The 20,968-nt window shown below is 44.1% G+C and overlaps 1 protein-coding gene across 4 annotated transcripts in view; it reads left to right on the top strand.

The window, feature by feature from the left end:
- gfi1b (growth factor independent 1B transcription repressor) overlaps window positions 1-18,088 on the top strand; it is a 43,359-nt gene extending 25,271 nt beyond the window's left edge. For 3 of the 4 annotated variants that reach the window (XM_073050233.1, XM_073050236.1, XM_073050237.1), the window contains exons 3-7: window positions 6,817-6,978; window positions 9,208-9,473; window positions 11,190-11,330; window positions 12,467-12,632; window positions 17,893-18,088. In XM_073050233.1, coding sequence (XP_072906334.1) covers window positions 6,817-6,978; window positions 9,208-9,473; window positions 11,190-11,330; window positions 12,467-12,632; window positions 17,893-18,074 — 917 coding nt within the window. In that variant the 3' untranslated portion in view covers window positions 18,075-18,088. The remainder of the gene's footprint in view (window positions 1-6,816; window positions 6,979-9,207; window positions 9,474-11,189; window positions 11,331-12,466; window positions 12,633-17,892) is intronic. The other variant, XM_073050235.1, reaches the window with a different exon arrangement.
- The last annotated feature ends 2,880 nt before the right edge of the window (window positions 18,089-20,968 follow it).

Genomic DNA, 20,968 nt, shown 5'->3' with positions numbered 1-20,968 from the left:
CCATGAGACACTGTCTACACTGACACAGGATACTCAGGAGAAGGTCCACCTGAGACAGGTGCTCAGCACTGAATGGAATATCAGTAGGAAAAGCCTTCCCTTTCCTCCCGACTGACCTCTCAAGATGTAGAGCAAGGGGCTCATTTACCTTAGCTAGTCCACTCCATGATCTCCCAATTGAAGCCCCTGTTCCCTGTGTCCAGCAGCTTCAAGTCTAGAGACCAAGTTAAACCCCTCCCTCAAGAAGAGGTTGTGCCAGCTCTTCGCTACACTTGGAGTACCCCCCCCCCCCCCCGCCAGACATCATGGAAAGGGACCGGGAATGGAGTTTTGACCCTGACGGTCGTGATCAACATGCCTGTCTGCTGGCATTTGGTGGGTTGGGATGCTGGGGATGCTCAGAGACGGAAGCATCTAAAGGAATTTCAGAACCACCAGCATCGGAGGGAAGCAGGAGCACAAAGAGGGGAGGAAACTTTATGCAATTGTAGAGATAATTTTCAGGCATCACCTTCCTAGAATCAAAAATTCAAAGTTTTAGAACTTGACACTTGGGCTTTAGTACCATTCACAACTGAGGCCAAGCCAATATTTGTAAAGGTTCAGCATATTATGCCTGTTTTGACATTCTACATTTAGCGCCCACTTTATTAGATACCTCCTGTACCTAATAAAGTGGCCACTGAGTGTATGTTCATGGTCTTCTGCTGCTGTAGCCCATCCACTTCAAGGTTCAACATGTTGTGTGTTCAAAGATACTCTGCTGCACGACACTGCTGTAACACATAGTTATTTGAGTTACTGTCGTCTTCCTTTCAGCTTGAATCAGCCTGGCTGAGATTTCTCTTATTAACAAGATGTTTTTGCCCACTGAACTGCCACTCACTAGAAGTTTTTCTGTTTTTTTGCACCTTTCTCTGTAAACTCTGTTGTGCGTGAAAATTCCAGGAAATCAGCACTGAGATAAGCAACAACAAGAGAGAATCTGCAGACGCTGGAGGTCCAAGCAACACACACAAATTGCTGGAGGAACTCAGCAGGCCAGGCAGCATCTTTGGAAAAGAATACAGTTGACGTTTTGTACTGAGACCCTTCATCAGAACTGGAGAAAAAAAAGATGAGAAGCCTTCTTTTTCTGACTCCTTGTCTTTTTTTCTCCAGTTCTGATGAAGGATCTCAGCCTGAAACATCGACTGTACTCTTTTCCATAGAGGCTGCCTGGCCTGCTGAGTTCCTCCAGCATTTTGTGTATTGTTCTGAGGTAATCAAACCATCCAATCTGGCACCAACAACCATTCCACCTTCAAAGTCACTTAGGTCAACCTAAAGCCACCCAGTCAACACACTTTTTGTCCCTCTTCCCTCCGCGAGAAGGTTCAGGAGCTTGAAGATTTGTACGGCCAGATTTGGGAACAGCTTCTTTCCAACTGTGATAAGACTGCTGAACGGATCCTGACCTGGATCTGGGCCGTACCTTCCAAATATCCAGACCTGACTTGCACTACCTTACTTTCCCCTTTCTATTTTCTAATTATGATTTATAATTTAAATTTTTATTATATTTACTTCGATTTGTACTTCAGGGAGCGTGAAGCACAGAATCAAATATCGCTGTGATGATTGTACACTCTAGTATCAATTGTTTGGTGACAATAAAGTAAAGTAAAGTAAAGGTCACATTTCTTCCCCATTCTGATGTTAGGTCTGAATCTCTTGACCATGTCCGTATGCTTTTATGCACTGAGTTGCTGCCACTTGATTTGCTAATTATATATTTGCATTAACGAGCAGGTGTGCAGGTGTATCTAAGAAAGTGGCCACATTGAAAATTTCAAGTATCACTTCCTGAAATCAAAAATGCAAAGTTTTATGACTTTACACTTGGGTCCTATGGTGCTATTCATAACTGAGGCCAAGCCTATATTTATAAAGGTTCAGCATATTATCCATTTTGATACTCTATGTCAAGTTTAACTTTATTGTAATTCAACTGTACGCATGTATGCTGCCAAATGAAACCTCCAAACCAAGGTGCACAACACAGTACGTACAACTCACACATACAGCACATAAAGTAATATGACCACGATCACATTCACAAATACTGAGGTCCATTTGCGACACAGTTAAGAAGTATGAAGGGTGATTGATAAGTTTGTGGCCTAAGGTAGAAGGAGTCCATTTTAGAAAACCTAGCACATTTATTTTTCCTACATTTACACACTTAGTCCAGCGGTCGTGGAGCATACGGATCCCTTCTTTGTACAAGTGGTCCACAGCAGGGGTGATTGATAAGTTCGTGGCCCAAAGGTAGAAGGAGATGAGTTATTACATTCAAGCTTTCTGCATTTTCACTCAGAGTTGAACTGCACGTGCGTGAAATGCGAGCTGTATAACTCATCTCCTTCAACCTTGGGCCACGAACTTATCAATCACCCCTGCTGTGGACCACCTGGAGGTCCAAGACGCTGTCATTACATGCACATGCAGTTCAACTCTGTGAGTGATAATGCAGAAAGTTTGAAGTTAATAATTCATCTTCTTCTACCTTAGGCCACATACTTATCAATCACCCCTGCTGTGGACCACTTCTACAAAGAAGGGATCCGTATGCTCCATGACCGCTGGACTAAGTGTGTACATGTAGGAGGGGACTATGTTGAAAAATAAATGTGCTAAGTTTTCTAAAATTGACTTCTTCTACCTTAGGCCACGAACTTATCAATCACCCTTCGTGGGAGAGGGAGAGAGAAACCGGGGAATGAGGGAGAGAGAAAACGGGTAAAGAAGGAGAGAGAAACCGGGGAATTATAGACCGGTTAATCTGACATCGGTAGTGGGGAAAATGCTAGAGTCAGTTATCAAAGATGTGATAACAGCACATTTGGAAAGAGGTGAAATCATCGGACAAAGTCAGCATGGATTTGTGAAAGGAAAATCATGTCTGACAAATCTTATAGAATTTTTTGAAGATGTAACTAGTAGAGTGGATAGGGGTGAGCCAGTGGATGTGGTATATTTAGATTTTCAAAAGGCTTTTGACAAGGTCCCACACAGGAGATTAGTGTGCAAACTTAAAGCACATGGTATTGGGGGTATGGTATTGATGTGGATAGAGAATTGGTTGGCAGACAGGAAGCAAAGAGTGGGAGTAAACGGGACCTTTTCAGAATGGCAGGCAGTGACTAGTGGGGTACCGCAAGGCTCAGTGCTGGGACCCCAGTTGTTTACAATATATATTAATGATTTAGACGAGGGAATTAAATGCAGCATCTCCAAGTTTGCAGATGACACGAAGCTGGGCGGCGGTGTTAGCTGTGAGGAGGATGCTAAGAGGATGCAGGGTGACTTGGATAGGTTAGGTGAGTGGGCAAGTTCATGGCAGATGCAATTTAATGTGGATAAATGTGAGGTTATCCACTTTGGTTGCAAGAACAGGAAAACAGATTATTATCTGAACGGTGGCCGATTAGGAAAAGGGGAGATGCAACGAGACCTGGGTGTCATTGTACACCAGTCATTGAAGGTGGGCATGCAGGTACAGCAGGCGGTGAAAAAGGCAAATGGTATGTTGGCATTCATAGCAAAAGGATTTGAGTACTGGAGCAGGGAGGTTCTACTGCAGTTGTACAAGACCTTTGTGAGACTGCACCTAGAATATTGTGTGCAGTTTTGGTCCCCTAATCTGAGGAAAAACATTCTTGCCATAGAACGAGTACAGAGAAGGTTCACTAGATTGATTCCTGGGATGGCAGGACTTTCATATGAAGAAAGACTGGATCGACTAGGCTTATACTCGCTGGAATTTAGAAGATTGAGGGGGGATCTTATTGAAACGTATAAAATTCTAAAGGGATTGGACAGGCTAGATGCAGGAAGATTGTTTCCGAAGTTGGGGAAGTCCAGAACGAGGGGTCACAGTTTAAGGATAAAGGAGAAGCCTTTTAGGACCAAGATGAGGAAAAACTTCTTCACACAGAGATGGTGAATCTGTGGAATTCTCTGCCACAGGAAACAGTTGAGGCTGGTTCATTGGCTGTATTTAAGAGGAAGTTAGATATGGCCCTTGTGGCTAAAGGGATCAGGGGGTATGGAGAGAAAGCAGGTACAGGGTTCTGAGTTGGATGATCAGCCATGATCATACTGAATGGCGGTGCAGGCTCGAAGGGCCAAATGGCCTACTCCTGCACCTATTTTCTATGTTTTCTATGTTTTCTACGACCATTGAACTAAGTGTGTAAATGTAGGAGGGGACTATTTTGAAAAATAAATGTGCTAGGTTTTCTAAAATTGACTCCTTCTACCTTAGGCCACAAACTTATCAATCACCCCTCGTAAACAGTATAACACTACTGGCATATCATGTGTGATGAGACCTGGGTGGGGGTGGGGAGTTCAATAGTCCTATGGCCTGGGGGAGGAAGCTGTTTCCCATCTGAACAATTCTTGTCCTAATGCTATGGTACCTCCTGCCTGATGACAGGGGTCAGAGAGATTGTTGGACAGATGGGGGCGATCCTTGACAATGCTAAGGGCCTAGTGCTCCTGACAGATATCTCTAAAGGGTGGAAGAGAGACCCCAGTAATCCTCTCAGCAGTTCTCACAATACTTTGTAGGGACTTGCAATTCCCGTTCCAGGCCGGTGATGCAGCTCATCAGGACACTCTTGATGATGCTCCTGTAAAAATTGGTTGGAATGGGGTGGCAGAGTCTCACTTGCCTTAGTCTCCTCAGGGAGTGGAGACATTGCTGTGCTTTCTTGACCAAAGAGGTTGTGTCGAAGGACTAGGTGAGACTGTCCCTATGTGCTCTCCGAAGAACTTGGTACTCCTAACTCTCTCCACGGATGAGTCGTGTACGTGCAGTGAGGAGTGGACAGCCAGCACCTTCCTAAAGTCCACAGTCATCTCTTTGGTCTTGTCCATGTTGAGACTCAAGTTGTCGTGCTCTACCTCCTCACTGAAAGCCATCTTGTCATCGCTGTTGATGAGGCCAACCACTGGTGTGTCACCAGCGAACTGGGTGATTCAGTTTGAACTGGATCTAGCAGTGCAGTTGTCTGTCAACAGTGGGTTGAGCACGCAGTCCTGGGGGGCACCGCTCCTCAGTGCCATAGAGCTAGAGATGTTCCTGCCAACGCGGACTGACTGTGGCCTTTCTGTCAAGGGGTCCAGGATCCAGTTACAGAGAGGGATGTTGAGGCCCGGTTGGCCCTCCAGCTTCTGAGGGATGATTATATTAAACACCCAGCTGAAGTCAGTTAACAGCATCCTGGCGTAATGAGGCACCATTTTCCAGGTGGGACAGGGTAGGGTGGAGTGCAGAGGCTATGTCATCATCAGTGGACCAATTTGAGTGATAAGCAAACTGGAAAGCATCCAATGTAGCAGAAAGAAAGGGATTTAATGTGATCCATAACCAGCCGCTCAGAGCACTTCAATGTTGTTGAGGTCAGTGCCACTGGACGGTAGTTTCTGAGCCTGTTTACTGTCGCCCTCTTGGATACTGGGACGATGGCTGCCTGAGGAGACAGTGGACTGTTCCAGAGAGATGATGAAGACGTCAAGTAGAACTTCTGTTACCTGGACTATTATTATAGCACTACTCTTATCTACTATTGATAAAGCCCAGAATTGCACATGCTCTATTAACTTTTTTCCCCATCAGTCCAGCAACTTTCAATGATTTATGTACATATATTCCCATTTCCCTTTGCTTCTGCACCCCTTAGCCTGTCCTCATTCTTACCGTCAAAATCCACTACCTCATACTTAATCAGCCAGGTGCCTGCCCATTTAGGGGCCATTTAAGAAAATCTTTGATAGGCGCATAGACAATAGGAAAATGGAGGGCTATTTGGGAGGAAGGGGTTTGATTGATCTCAGAGTGGGATAAAAGGTCAGTACAACTTTGTGGGTCGAAGTGCTTGTACTGTGCTTTTAGGTTCAATGTTCCACCAGCCTGCTTACACCGTTTTGCAATCCATCACTACATCGGCAAATGCTGGAGGGACTCAGCAGGTCAGGCAGCATCTATGGAAACGAATAACGGTTGACGTTTTGTGACCTCCACCAGGGCCGATGAAGGGCCTCAGCCCAAAACTTCGACCATTTATTCCTTTCCTTAGATGCTGCCTGACCTGCTGAGTTCCTCCAGCATCTTGCTTGTGTTACTCTGGATTTCCAAAGATTCTCTTGTGTTGATGTTTGGCAGGTTTTATGTCATCTACCAGTTAGGTGCAATGATTCTGTTTTCCTATCATGCTTTAAAGCAGGGGTTCCCAACCAGGAGTCCACTGACCTCTCAGTTGATAGTAGGGGTATATGGCATTAAATAGGCTGGGAACCCCTGTTTTAAAGAAATTCCCTCATCTATGATGTGTTTTAGGTAATCCTGCCTCAGTTTAAGCTGCCTCTTCTTCCTTACCCAACATATAACTCTGCAACAAGAGCCTTTGATATTTTCTTGCGCAAAATTGAAAACCCAATGGATTTCTAAACACAGTATTGAGAAGTCAAACCAAGACACCAGATTCAAATCAATTTTGTTCAAATCCGTTCTGTTCACTTGCTGAATGGCAGGAGTAATTCTTGCACCACTTATGTTTTTGGACTGAGTTCAAAAACGAGGCAGGTTTCAGGTGAGGAAAGGATGTCGCCTGAATCAAAATTGCACCAGTTTCCTTACAAAGAGTGCTGAGATAAGAAATAGAGGTGAGAAATAATAAAAGCTGTTGGAGTTAATACCAATGTGAATATTTTATTCTTCTTTGTAAGACTTCAGACGAGTGATTAACTTTCACTGCTTTTCTGTAGGGTCGCCCATATGGTCTCCCATAGAGCACACGGGCCCCTCTACTGGGGCGAAAACTCAGAACAGCAAATGTGAGCAGGAAGACATTGCCTGGGAGAATGGCAGAGACTACGAGAGAGCCTCACTGAGCTTGTCTGAAGCCCCTACGTATAATTTCACTCCAGGTACCGCGATCTTTTGCACTCTTGCAACAGGAACTTCAGTTCATCCCATTTCAAACATCTTAGCAGGATTAAAGAAATGTTCATATGCCAACCTGATTTTCATTATACGCACTTACAAACAAATGTACAGAAAGAAAAATAACTTGTATGTTACAGCACCTTTCATAATCTAAGAATGTCAAGGCAATTATAAACATCAATTATTTTAAAGAGTGGTCATTCAGAGTTCAAAGTTCAAAGTAAATTTATTGTCAAAGTATGTATGTCATTATGTCCTACCTTGAGATTCATTTTCTTGCAGGTATTTACAGGAAAACAAATACAATATAGTTTATGAAAAACTATAAATAACAAATTGACAACCAACATGCTAATTTGAGCAAATAATTTTTTAAAAAGTAAATAAGTAATACTGAGTTTTAGAGTCTTTGAAAGTGAGTCTGTTGGTTGTGGAGACAGTTCAGTGTGGAGGCGAGTGAAGTTATCCATTCTGGTCATTGTAGAAAACATAGCAGCTGGTTCGTATACAGCAAGCTCCCATTGACAGTGATATTTGATCAAATCATGCTATTATGATTTTGGCAGCTAGGACACTGGAGAGGACTTAGCATTTTTTCCCCAAATAATGCCATGGGATCTTTAAAGTCCACCTGAATGGCCAGTCAGCGTCTCTGTTTAAGTCACATCTCCAGCTGTGGAGGCAGACCGTCAGTGGAGTGTTGTCAACTGTAGTTAGCGGTATTCCTGAAGATTTGTTAGATAACATAACTGCCATCGACTGTGGTCACAACAGTCAATCAGGAGAAGGTTGGCTCCTCCTGCAGTTGTATATCTTTGTGCCCAGTAACTGTTGGTATCTCCAAGAGTTGTAATAAATAAAGGTAATGGAAAATGTTGCAAATTTGTGCTTTTGGGCCCTGAAGTCATGAACGGAATGAAATGGCTGTCACCTTTTAAACTGTTCATTTACAGCGTGTCCAGACAGGGAACTACTGGCATTCTTCTCAAATCTACAAATACAGTAAAACTCCAATAATTTGCTATTCCACTTGCTAGATATTGTTTCCTGAAATTCCCTCAGACTCAACAGGGTCCTATACACGCAACTCTTGAAGCACACTGGTGCTCTCTTTCAATGACTGCTTTCATATATATACTGGGAGTTCTAGATCCCGTGCTGATTTAAAACTTTGACTGTAAAATTTGTTACACTACAGTGTAATATCTTAGAAACTGGTGAATAAAAGTCCATTGGGTATTAATGGAATAACATCCACTAGTTTGGAAAGGCTGCCAGCCCAGCACTACCAAAGAGCTGGTGGAGTATTCTGTACATTCAGTGTTGATCATTTTGTATTGGCCCATCATTATAATAAGTTAGTGTGATGTACAGATAAAGAGAATATGATTTACAAGTGTGAATTTGTACATACAGATATATCACAGGATCTTCGTCAAGCAAAGATCAACAGCAAAGCTTACAAGGACTTACATATTAAGGATAGTTTTTTTAAAATTAAGTGCAATCGTGAGTGATAGCCAGATCAGAAATGCTGATCAAGTCAACTCGTTCCCAAAGAGAACTGACAGGCCAATCAGATGGTTCACTGCTGCTCAGCCATAAACATAAAAAAAATCATATTTGAGAGAATGTTTCAGGGAACTTCATAAAGGAGGGAAGAGAGATGGAGAATGAGAGTTAGAATCAGTCAGAGTTAGAGTGAGTTAGAGTTAGAGTTAATTGGGGTGGGAGTGAAATGAAATTTAGACCTAAATGGTTTAGCTGCTAAAGTTACGATTGGCAAAAGCACAATGATGAAAATCAAGGGTGTGCTAGAGTTCATACTAATCTTTTGGAGTTCATTTGGGACAGCAACCATGAGTCAGTTCGGTATGTGAGACTTGGTGCAAATGAGGGTAACACCAACAGAGTTTCAGTTTTAGTGGAAGGGGGTCACACTAGAATAAATGCAGTAAGTTATCCTAAAGGAAACAAATGAGAGTGTGATTTTGGTGGACTGGTTTTCATTCATGACTTCTGAAATGAATTACCTCTGTTCAATGGATCTTGATGTGGGCAGGGCCTTTTGACTGGACGCGTTTATGGAGATTTCATTCCGTCTGTTCCCCTGGGGGAAGATGGGGAGCGGAGTTTTCGGTGAAGTAGCGGGGAGAGTGATGGAAATACAAAATATTAAAAAATTGCATTTGACATCCTTTCTGTTGCAGGATCAGGTTCCCATCTCTCAAGATCTTCCGGCAATAAAGATTGTTTGTTGACCTCCGCCTACAAGCCAAGCTTCCCCTGGGGCCCGTTCCAGAATGTATATGACTTCTGCCATCTCTCCCCCAGCTTGCAGTCCACCCTCTTAGTGGATGCAAGTGGTTTGTACAGGTCCACTGTTTCAAGTCCGCTGGAGATTGATCAGCCTATTGATTACAGCACACATTACTCCTCGGAATCAAAGTCGTACCACTGTGTGAAGTGTAATAAGGTAATTGCTACTGGCACTCAGTGAAGCTGGGTTTTACAGTGGGATGGGGCTGCAAGGATAGTTTGCATTCTTTCTTGTTTTCATAAGGCTGTGGGTTCAAGTCTCACTCCAGACACTTCAGCATGAAAGCTATGTTGATGTTGCAATGTCGTACCAATAGCGAAGTGCAATTTTGTTGTCAAAACTTTGTCTACCTTTTAAAGTGAGTGCAAAAGATCTTATGCGATCATTTTGCAGAGAAAGAGGAAACCAATGACTATCCCTAAATCAACAACTAAACACTGATTGTTTTCTGACCTTGTCCCACAAGTAAAACTTCCACTGGGACTCCTTCCAGAACATGTATGATTTTGCAAACTCTCGTTAAGATATCAGTCCACCCAATTAGCCATAATCATATTGCTGTTTGTGGGATCTTGTTCTGTGCAAATTGGCTTTCATATTTCCTCTACAACCACAGTGAATACACTCTGGGTAAATATTCTCAGTGGCCACTTTATTTGGTACAGGAGTGGAACCTTGTGTGGTCTTCTGCTGCTGGAGCCCATCCACTTCAAGGTTCGATGTGTTGTGTGTTCAGAGATGCTCTCCTGCACACCACTGTTGTAACTTGTGGATATTTGAGTGACTGTCATTTTCTTGTCAGCTTGAACCAGTCTGGCCATTCTCCTTGGACCTCATTAAAAATCTGTTTTCACTCAATGGATGTTGTTTGTTTTTTGCACCGTTCTCCTTAAACTCTAGAGACTGTTGGTGCGTGAAAATCCCATTAGATCAGTAGTTTCTGAGATACTCAAACCTCCCCATCTGGCACCAACAATCATTCCGTGGTCAAAGACAGACAGACAGACATACTTTATTGATCCCAATAAAGTATGTCCGTCTGTGTGTCTGTCTTTGACCACGGAATGAACTTAGATCACATTTCTTCCCTATTCTGATATTTGCTCTGAACAACTGTTCCTCTTGACCACGCCTGCATGGTTTTATGCATTGAGTGTTGCCACATGATTGTCTGATTAGATATTTGCATTAACGAGCAGGTGTACTGGTGTACCAAAAGTGCAAACTGAGTGTACGTTATTGATTATAAATCACTCGCGATCCCTGAAGGTCACGAAAGGTTCGATTTCGAGCACATCCCCAATTGTTTCATATGTGAGAGTCTAGATAAATTCTTGAATTGGAAGCCCTCCACTGCAGAGTTTATGTTGGGAATTTAGAATGCCATGGGGAACTGGATCTTCTGAGTAATCCTCACCATGAAAGGAAATTCAATTGGCAATTGAGATTTAAATAAGAATCCAAATTGGAGTAAGGGAGAGAGTGGGATTTGGATAAGGCTAGGTCTGCGAATAAGAATTAAAATTAAAAAGGCCATGGGAATAAGAACAGTGAATCAAATACTACACCGAGATTCATATTCTTGTGGGCATTCACGGTAGATCAAGAATTACAATAGAATCAATGAAAAGCTACACACAAACAAAGACTGAAAAACAACCAATATGCAAATACAAACAAATCAATGAAGCCAAGAACATAGGTTGCTGAGTCCTTGAAAGTTAAGTCCACAGGTTGTGGAATCAGTTCAGAGTCAAGGTGAGTGAGAACTGTGCAATCTGTGACATAGATTCTGAGAGAAAAATAGGGAGGTCCTTATGTCAATTGGAAAGCCGTCACATGATCCAAGCATTGATAATCATCTTCTGCCAGCAGGTCTTCTCCACCCCTCATGGCCTGGAAGTCCATGTCAGGAGGTCTCACAGTGGAATGCGGCCCTTTGCCTGCGACCTGTGTGGGAAAACATTTGGTCACGCCGTCAGCCTGGAGCAGCACCTGAACATCCACTCGCAGGTATTCCAATCCGCTTCGGTCTTGGTGCTGGGGAAAATCTGACTCTTTTAATGTCAAGAACCCATGGAAATGGAGAGGAGGGGGGAGAGGTCCATGTTCATGTCAGCATCTTTGAGAGGGAAGGAGTCCCCATACTTTGGTGGGAGAGCTTTCACAAGAAGAAGCGAATTATACCTCAGTTATAGTCTTCAAACTGAGGAAAGAAACGCCGTGAGCTTCAGCAGCCCCTTAAAGGGAGGGGATGACCTCCCCTGGGAGGGAGAGTCCACATCAAGAGAGAGGAGGGGACCAGTGCTTCCAAGGCAGGACAGGACCTAGTGAGGGTCTGTCTCCAAGGGCGTGCCTGCATCTTAGTGGATTACTATCCACTAGTAACACAGGTTACTATCGATGCAATGCTCCTCAGACAGGATGAAGAGGTCAATACTCCCCAATGCCATTAGGCTTTACAATTCTACCGCCAGGACTTAAGAACTTTTTAAAAGCTATTATTAATGCTTTTTGAGATAGTGATTTAGATGCATATCATATTTTTTACTGAGTTAAGTATTGTATGTAATTAGTTTTGCTACAACAAGTGTATGGGACATTGGAAAAAAGTTGAATTTCCCCATGGGGATGAATAAAGTATCTATCTATCTATCTATCTATCTATCTAGTGGCAGTCGGAAAGTGACCTACATCCCAGTGACAGGAGTATTTGGGAGAGGTGTCAAAAATTAGGAAAACCATAGGCTTAGAAATTGGATCCTGTAATGTAATTTTGCTTTGAGTAACAAGTAATTCAGTTTCAATAGAAGATGCTGAAATGTGAACAATCTCCATGAGTCATGCAATTTTCAAAATAAATCTTGGCATTTCTCGGCTCCTTATCCCCATGTACAGCTGCATACATTTTTATTAACTGTGCCCCAATAAGGGAAATGAGACCAGATAGACATTTCCACGAGAAGCTCTTTGTAATACTATGTCCATTCTGTGCTGGCAAATGGTTTAACTCACCATTTCGGTGAGTTATGAATTTCTACGCCAAAATGTGGCCTTCCCTCTCAAAGCTGCCTGATGAATTGATGCTCCTGTATGTTGGCCGGCAGTGCAATTTTAGCCTTCAGTTTCTTACTTTCTCTGTTTTATAGGAACGGATCTTCGAATGTAAAATGTGTGGGAAGACCTTCAAGAGATCGTCCACCCTCTCCACCCATCTGCTAATTCACTCTGACACCCGGCCGTATCCCTGTCAGTATTGTGGAAAGCGATTCCACCAGAAGTCAGACATGAAGAAGCACACTTATATTCACACAGGTAGAGTGAAACGTGTATATTTACCCCCTCAGGTAGCACACACCTACATCCACACAGGTACAGAGGTATACATCTAAATTCATGCATGGATGGTGGAACCTGGTACAATCACCAGGTATGGAAAAGCACCTTACACGCATTTATTTACAGAGGTAATGGAGTACTTACTGTCGTCCACACCTGCATGAGACATAGACGATAGTCAGGCTTGAGTTGATCAGTGGCAAGTAATGTTTGCATCACTCAACTCCTGGCAGTCTTCATTCTTTGACAAGAGAAAGTATGCCATTTCCTTTTCGAATTTAGGGATGTTACCACATTAAATCCCAGCATCAACGGACTGGACGTTCAATTTTCTGGAAACTTCTGGACTGGCCACGTTAACGTAGCAGTTAGTGTGACACTTTTACAGTTCGACATGTTGAGAACAGAACTTTGGAAGCAGGATACAATGGGGAACTGCTGCTGGGTGGTATGTTCAGCAGAAGGGACTGGAAATGGATTTCCGCAGGGAGAAAGGCAAACTCCATATTCAAATTCCTTATACATCCACCCGAGGGTCCAGACATAGCCTTTATTTCAAGTCTCATCTTAAAGTTGGCACAGTTATAGTGCTAAACCAATGTTTACCCTTCACGTTGCTGGACTAGTAGATGAACCACCTGCAGCTCCTCAAATCTGCTCCACTTTTTAGTAAGATGATGGTTGATCTGACAATAATCTCAACTCTGCATTCCTATCTATCTATGGTAACCTTTCACTCTTTACATATTAAATAGCTACCTACCTCTGCCTTAAAAACATTCACGGACTCTGCTTTGCATTGAAGAAGAGAGTTCCAAAGACTTATGAACCCCTGAGAGAGGGAGAGAAAAAATGATTTGAAACCACAACCTTCTGATCCAGAGTGTGAGAAAATGTTATCACTGGGCTACAGCTGAGAGCAAATGTGATTTAAGGAATTTGGGGACAATATTACTTCATCATAACAACATACAATGCTCAAAATCCTTTGAAAATCTGGTTATCTTCTGTGGCTGTAATATTATTAATGCTAAATGATTTGCTTATACTACTGTTTATGGCAGTAAAAAAACTGTAGGTTCAACTTCCCCACCAGAGATTTAAATTTAACATCAACATTGATATTTCAGTGTAGTACTGGGGCAACGTTGACTGACTGGCTTTGAAAGCACTCATTGAATATAAAGAATACTTTGAGATGACATTGGAAAATGATAAATAAAAACAAGTCTTGTTTTGCTTGCTACCTTTAGAAAAGTATTCCTTGTTGGCTCTCTTGGGTCGATTTAGTGAGATTTGATGATGTTATTTCAAAGAAATAACATTGCTCTGAGGTACAGCATGAAGCAGAGGGCTGAAGGTTCTTTCTCAGAATGGAGGCCAGTGATTAGTGGTGTGCCCGAATGCCGCTGTTGGGACCCTTGTTATTCATTACTTATATAAATGATTTGGGTGTAAATGCGCAAGGCTTGGTCAGTAAGTTTGCAGATGACATGCTATTAGGAAATATTGTTAATGGTGAAGAAAGTTATCGTAGATTACAAGGGGATCTTGATCAGTTAGGGAAAGTGGGCCAAAGAATGGCAAATAGATCTCAAGTTAATTGGGAGACGATTCATTTTGGAAAGTCTCACCAGTGTAGCATTTGTACCGTGAATGTTTGGGCACTAGGGAGTGTAATGGGACAGAGGAACTTAGGAGCACAAGTGCATCGTTCATTGAAAGTGGTCTAGACACGGGTGGTGAAAAAGCCATTTAGCATGTTGGTCTTCATCTGTTAGGGCACTGACTATAGGAACTGGGGCATTATGTTGCAGTTGTAGAAGGCACTGATGAAGCCACACCAGGAGAGCTGTGTGCTGTTTCTGTCACCCATTGTAGAAAAGATGTGGTGAAACTGGAAAAAGGTTCAGATAGTACTTACAAGGATGTTGGCTGGACTAGAGGGCCTGAGTTACAGAGAGAAGTTGGACAGGCTCAGTCTTTTTCCCTAGGGAACCTTGAGAAACATTTAAAATTAGGAGAGGCATAGATGTGGTGGACAGTAATAGTCTTTTTCCCCAAGATAGAGGAATCCAAAACTAGGTGCATCGATTTACAGTGAGAGCAGAAAGATTTAAAAGAGGCCTGAAGGGTGGTGAGTGTATAGAGCAGGCTGCCAGAAGAAGTAGTTGAAGCAGGTACAATAGCATAATTTAAGAAGCACTTGGATCAGCACATGTAGGGTTTGGTCTAGGGGCATATGGGTCAAACAAAGGAAATTGGGACTAGCTGGGTGGGCACTGTGGTTAGAATGGACTCATGGGGCCAAGGGGTATGTACCTGTGTTGTATTGCTCTATGACTCTAAACATAGGAATGCTCTCTCTTTTAGCATCCGCCAATATTTCATTCCTAAACCAATATAACAAAATGACTGATCTGGAATAAATCTGCCATGATGGAGTGGCAGTGAAGACTTGATGGGCTGAATGGCCTAATTCTGCTCCTGTGTCTTATGGTCATTATCATATTGCAATGGCCATGGTTTCTGTCCCCATGGATGCTGTCTGACCTACTGAGTGTTTTCAGCATTCTCTTCCCTTTAATCATATTTTTATTTGCGAAAGTTAGCCATGAGCATCCGTCATTCTTAATAATAATTTGTGAGATGAAGCAGTTTAATTGGCTCACCTACTCTCCTACACCCACCAATGACCCCTTCTCCCATCTTCAACCCTCCTCCCGTCTTCAACCCTCCTCCTCTTCATGGAACTCTCCTAAACCCACCAATGACCCCTCCTCCCATCTTCAACCCTCCTCCTCTTCATGGACACCCCGCTCTGGTCTTCTACCTGCTCTGGATCTCTTTATTGCTAATTGCCGATGGGACATCAACCATCTTGACTTCACCACACCCTGTTCCAATTCCAACCTCACTCCTTCCGAACGCTCTGCTCTCCGCTCCCTCCGCACCAATCCCAACCTCATTATAAAACCTGCTGATGAGGGGGGAGCTGTTGTTGTCTGGTGTACTGACCTCTACCTGGCCGAGGCACAGTGACAACTCTCTGATACCTCCTCTTATTTACCCCTTGATCATGACCCCACTAAGGAGCACCAGGCCATTGTCTCCTATACCATCACCAACCTTATCAGCTCTGGGGATCTCCCATCCACTGCCACCAACCTCATAGTTCCCACAGCCCACACTTCCCGTTTCTACCTCCTACCCAAGATCCACAAACCTGCCAGTCCAGGTAGACCTATTGTCTCAGCTTGCTCCTGCCCCACTGAACTCATTTCTGCATACCTTGACACTGTCTTATCCCCCCTTGTTCAATCTCTTCCCACCTATGTTCGTGACACTTCTCATGCTTTGAATTTTTTCAATGATTTTAAGTTCACTGGCCCCCACCGTCTTATTTTCACCATGGACGTCCAGTCCCTATATACCTCCATCCCCCACCGAGATGGTCTCGAAACTCTTCGCTTTTTTTTGGATTCCAGACCTAACCAATTCCCCTCTACCACCACTCTCCTCTGTCTAGCGGAATTAGTTCTTACTCTCAATAATTTCTCCTTTGGCTCCTCCCACTTCCTCCAAACCAAGGGTGCAGCCATGGGCACCCGTATGGGTCCCAGTTATGCCTGCCTTTTTGTTGGCTTTGTGCAACAGTCCATGTTCCAAGTCTATACCGGTATCCATCCTCCTCTTTTCCTTCGCTACATCGACGACTGCATTGGTGCTGCCTCTTGCACGCGTGCTGAGCTCGTCGACTTCATTAACTTTGCCTCCAACTTTCACCCTGCCCTCAAATTTACCTGGTCCATTTCCGACACCTCCCTCCCCTTTCTTGATCTTTCTGTCTCTATCTCTGGAGACAGCCTATCTACTGATATCTACTATAAGCCTACAGACTCTCACAGCTACCTGGACTGTTCCTCTTCCCACCCTGTCTCTTGCAAAAATGCTATCCCCTTCTCACAATTCCTCTGTCTCCGCCGCATCTGCTCTCAGGATGAGGCTTTTCTTTCCAGGACGAAGGAGATGTCTTCCTTTTTTAAACAAAGGGGCTTCCCTTCCTCCACCATCAACTCTGCTCTCAAATGCATCTCTCCCATTTCCCGCACATCTGCCCTCACCCCATCCACCCGCCACCCCACTCAGGATAGGGTTCCCCTTGTCCTTACCTACGACCCCACCAGCCTCCAGGTCCAACGTATAATTCTCCGTAACTTCCGCCACCTCCAACGGGATCCCACTACCAAGAGCATCTTTCTCTCCCCCCCCCCCTCTGCTTTCTGCAGGGATCGCTCCCTACGCGACTCCCTTGTCCACTCGTCCCCCCCCCCCCCATCCCTTCCCACCGATCTCCCTCCTGGCACTTATCCTTGTAAACGGAACAAGTGCTACACCTGCCCTTACACTTCCTCCCTCACCACCATTCAGGGCCCCAGACAGTCCTTCCAGGTGAGGCGACACTTCACCTGTGAGTCGGCTGGTGTGGTATACTGCGTCCGGTGCTCCCAGTGCGGCCTTTTATATATTGGTGAGACCCGACGCAGACTGGGAGACCGTTTCGCGGAACACCTATGCTCGGTCCGCCAGAAAAAGCAGGATCTCCCAGTGGCCACACATTTTAATTCCACGTCTCATTCCCATTCTGATATGTCTATCCGTGGCCTCCTCTATTGTCAAAATGAATCCAAACTCAGGTTGGAGGAACAACACCTTACATACCGGCTGGGTAGCCTCCAACCTGATGGCATGAACATTGACTTCACTAACTTCCGTTAATGCCCCTCCTCCCCTTCTTACCCCATCCCTGACATATTTAGTTGTTTGCCTGTTCTCTATCTCCCTCTGGTGCTTCCCCCCCCCCCCATTTCTTTCTCCTCAGGCCTCCCGTCCCATGATCCTTTCCCTTCTCCAGCCCTGTATCACTTTCGCCAATCACCTTTCCAGCTCTTAGCTTCATCCCACCCTCTCCGGTCTTCTCCTATCATTTCGCATTTCCCCCTCCCCCCACTACTTTCAAATCTCTTACTATCTTTCCTTTCGGTTAGTCCTGACGAAGGGTCTCGGCCCGAAACGTGGACAGCGCTTCTCCCTATAGATGCTGCCTGGCCTGCTGTGTTCCACCAGCATTTTGTGTGTTGTTGTCAGTTTAATTGGCTGTGGTGTGAGCATTGCCTTCGGAATGCGAGTTCCTACTCACTGCTAACTTTGCCATTTCCCTCATTGTATTCCTCAGGCGAGAAGCCTCACAAGTGTCAGGTGTGTGGGAAATCCTTCAGTCAGAGCTCCAACCTCATCACTCACAGCCGCAAGCACAGCGGCTTCAAACCCTTCGGCTGTGAGCTGTGTGCCAAAGGATTCCAGCGCAAGGTGGATCTCCGCCGTCACTGTGAGACTCAGCATGGTCTGAAGTGTTAAAAGCTGCAATTGAAGTGCAGGGTGTGGGGGGGGGGTGGGGGGAGGGACTTGTGAGGGAACAGGGCGATAAGTGACAGTCAGTAGCCAGAATGAACGTGATCCCCGTCCTCCGTCCACCACGGCACTAAAGAAAAGAATTACTAACTGGGGGACATTCGACGGGTCAATAAAACTGTGGACCATTAAACCAGAAAGAATGTTTAATCCACGTGGTGTTTTTCCTCAATTTTCCTGTCAGTTGTTTTCAATTCTGAAATAATGTTGCTCTAAAGCCTTACAGGTATCATTGTTGTATGAAGAGCGTTTGATGGCTCTGGGCCTGTAGCCACCGGAATTCAGGAGAATGAGAGGTGGCCTCAGTGAAACCAGGACATTGAAGCAGAGGTTGATAGATTCTTGATGGCATGAAGGGATACAGGGAGAAGGCAGGAGACTGGGGTTGAGAGGGAAAATGGTTCAGCCATGATGAATTGGCGGAGCAGACTCAGTGGGCTCCAAGTGCTCCTGTATCTTATGGTCTTAAATCCTGTTCCCTTAATGACCCACACAGATTGCCATTAACTTCAAATTGCTCCAAAAACTCATTCCATTCCTGCCAACCTATATCTTCTTCAGGCTTACAAAATATCTGAAGTCTTTACATGTTTATAATCCAAGCCACTTGTCCTTTGTTCTGCTGTGGTTTCAGGTACCCAGACTCCAAGCCCTGGAAATCTATCTCTCTCCTTCATTTCTCTAACTCTTCCTCTTTTTAAACCCCTCCTAGCCTAATGTTCTGTTTTTGATTGATGTTGAGTGGCTGGAGCCAATTTCGATCTGATAATATCCCTGTGAAGCTTCTGGAGAAGTTTTATGATTTGAAAGGCCCATTTTAAATGCGTTTAGTTGTTGTGTTACAGTACAGGCAACCTGGGTTCAATTCTCATCGCTGTCCGTAAGGAGTTTGTGACAGGTGTGGAGTTCTACCTGTGTCGGCGTGGGTTTCCTCCCACAGACCAAAGGTGTACCAGTTTGGTAGGTTAATTGGTCATTGTGAATTGTCCCATGATTAGGCTGGGGTTAAACTGGGGGAATTTTGGGTGCCTTGGCTCGAAGGGTCAGAGGGTCTATTCTGTGCTGGATCTCAATAAATAAATAAATTTTAAAAACAATAAAGGTGCGATAAAGACTATGATAAAATGCTCGTTAGCACTTATAATCCATCCCAACTTGCCATCTCAACTTCTAGGTATTTATTTTATTTCCAAATCTAGTTTCCTCTTGATTGTATCTTTGTTTATTTTAAATGTTAATATAATTACAAGTCTCATATTTTTAATGACATCCAGGTAAAGAAACTATCTCCTGGATTTATTAGTAGCTCTCCAGTTTCCTGTGCCCCTAGTTTTGTTCTTGCTGAGAAGGAGGGTAACAGCTCGTGCCCGCTTGCACGTGTAAAGCATGCAGTGTTGCTGCCGCTGTGTGTGGTGCTCCGTTTCCGGAATGAGTTTCCATTAGGAATCAATGGATCCGTCACCCTGCAAGCAAACTGCTTTCATCCCACAGCCTGCGTGGTGCAGGCATCGCCAACAAGTCAGGTTTGCCCAAGATTCTCCGGAAGATAAACAGTTTCTCCAGGACCCTAATGGAAGAACTCCCAGGGAAAAAAAAAATAAAGGACGACATTATGATTTTGTTAATTGAGCATTCAAAGGTACATTTAATGTCAGAGAAATGTATATAATATACATCCTGAAATACTTTTTCTTTGCAACCATTTATGGAAAAGCTATCTCTGAGAATAAGAATCAACCAACCGAACGTCTACTAAGTTGATTTCCTTTCTAATTTGGATGTGGGCATACATATTTATGGATAAGGGAGGGAGTGGTGGGTTTGCATTAACTGTATAATTTCAGTCTTTTTAAAGCCTCTCAAAATATTGGTCATGATTTTATAGTGAGTTAATGGTTGTGCGGAGCAGGGACAACTGGTGGACCAGCGATGTGTTCATAAACACAAGAGATTCTACAGATTCTGGAAATCTTGAGCAACACACGCAAAATGCTGGAGGAACTCAGCAAGTCAGGCAGCATCTATGGAGGGAAATAAACAGTCCCTGAAGAAGGGTCTTGGCCCAAGACGTCAACTGTTTATTTCCCTCCACAGATGCTGCCTGACTTGCTGAGTTCCTCCAGCATTTTGTGTGCGTTGCTCAACACTACGATTGAGTAAGTTGATTGCACCATCGTGCGTGAAGAAGGATTTTCATCACTGTTCTTTTTCTTCTCTTACTGCTATCAGTTATGTTTATTCAGAATAAAATCCATACAAATTCAACAGTTTTGTGTTAGTTGTTTCTTCCCCCCGCTTCATCTTTTATTTCAAGGCTAATTTCCTGAGGGTTTCGGATAATGCTGAACTGTAACCTCTGACCTATGAAACGGGTTGCCTTTCCCTTGCAGGAGGCTGAACTTCACGACCCATTGCCACGAGAGGCCGGGTCCTGTGGCTATCATCACTCTGTTCATTCACAGCTAGGACGGAGTGGAAAGGCAAAAAGGAGCCTCAGGCGTGGCCTGTGATTCCGTTGCTGTGACTGAGCTCCCGGTTCTAGAGAGAAGAAAAGTGAAAGAGCATTCCCACTCCTGATCTGCGTGGAAGTGCATGTCTGTGGTAGAGCTGTTTGAGGGGCCATTGTTTCAAAAACAGGTGTGGTCCCAGGAGCCACCTGAAGGTACAGATACAGATGTGTGCAGCAGGACAGGTGGAAAGAGTGAGCTGATACAGATGTGTATTTCAATGAATGTAGTAGGCAGTAGAAGAGTGCTCTGCATGGACAGACCTGGCTCAAAATAACAGGTGGTAGTGAAAGAGTTAAATATCCTGCCACCTTGTCTCTCCTCAATCTGGAG

The sequence above is a fragment of the Hemitrygon akajei genome, chromosome 7 (assembly GCF_048418815.1).
Source record: "Hemitrygon akajei chromosome 7, sHemAka1.3, whole genome shotgun sequence".
In the NCBI taxonomy this organism is placed as follows: domain Eukaryota; kingdom Metazoa; phylum Chordata; class Chondrichthyes; order Myliobatiformes; family Dasyatidae; genus Hemitrygon; species Hemitrygon akajei.
Note: the sequence above shows the minus strand (reverse complement) of the source record. Positions and strands in the feature narration are given on the sequence as shown.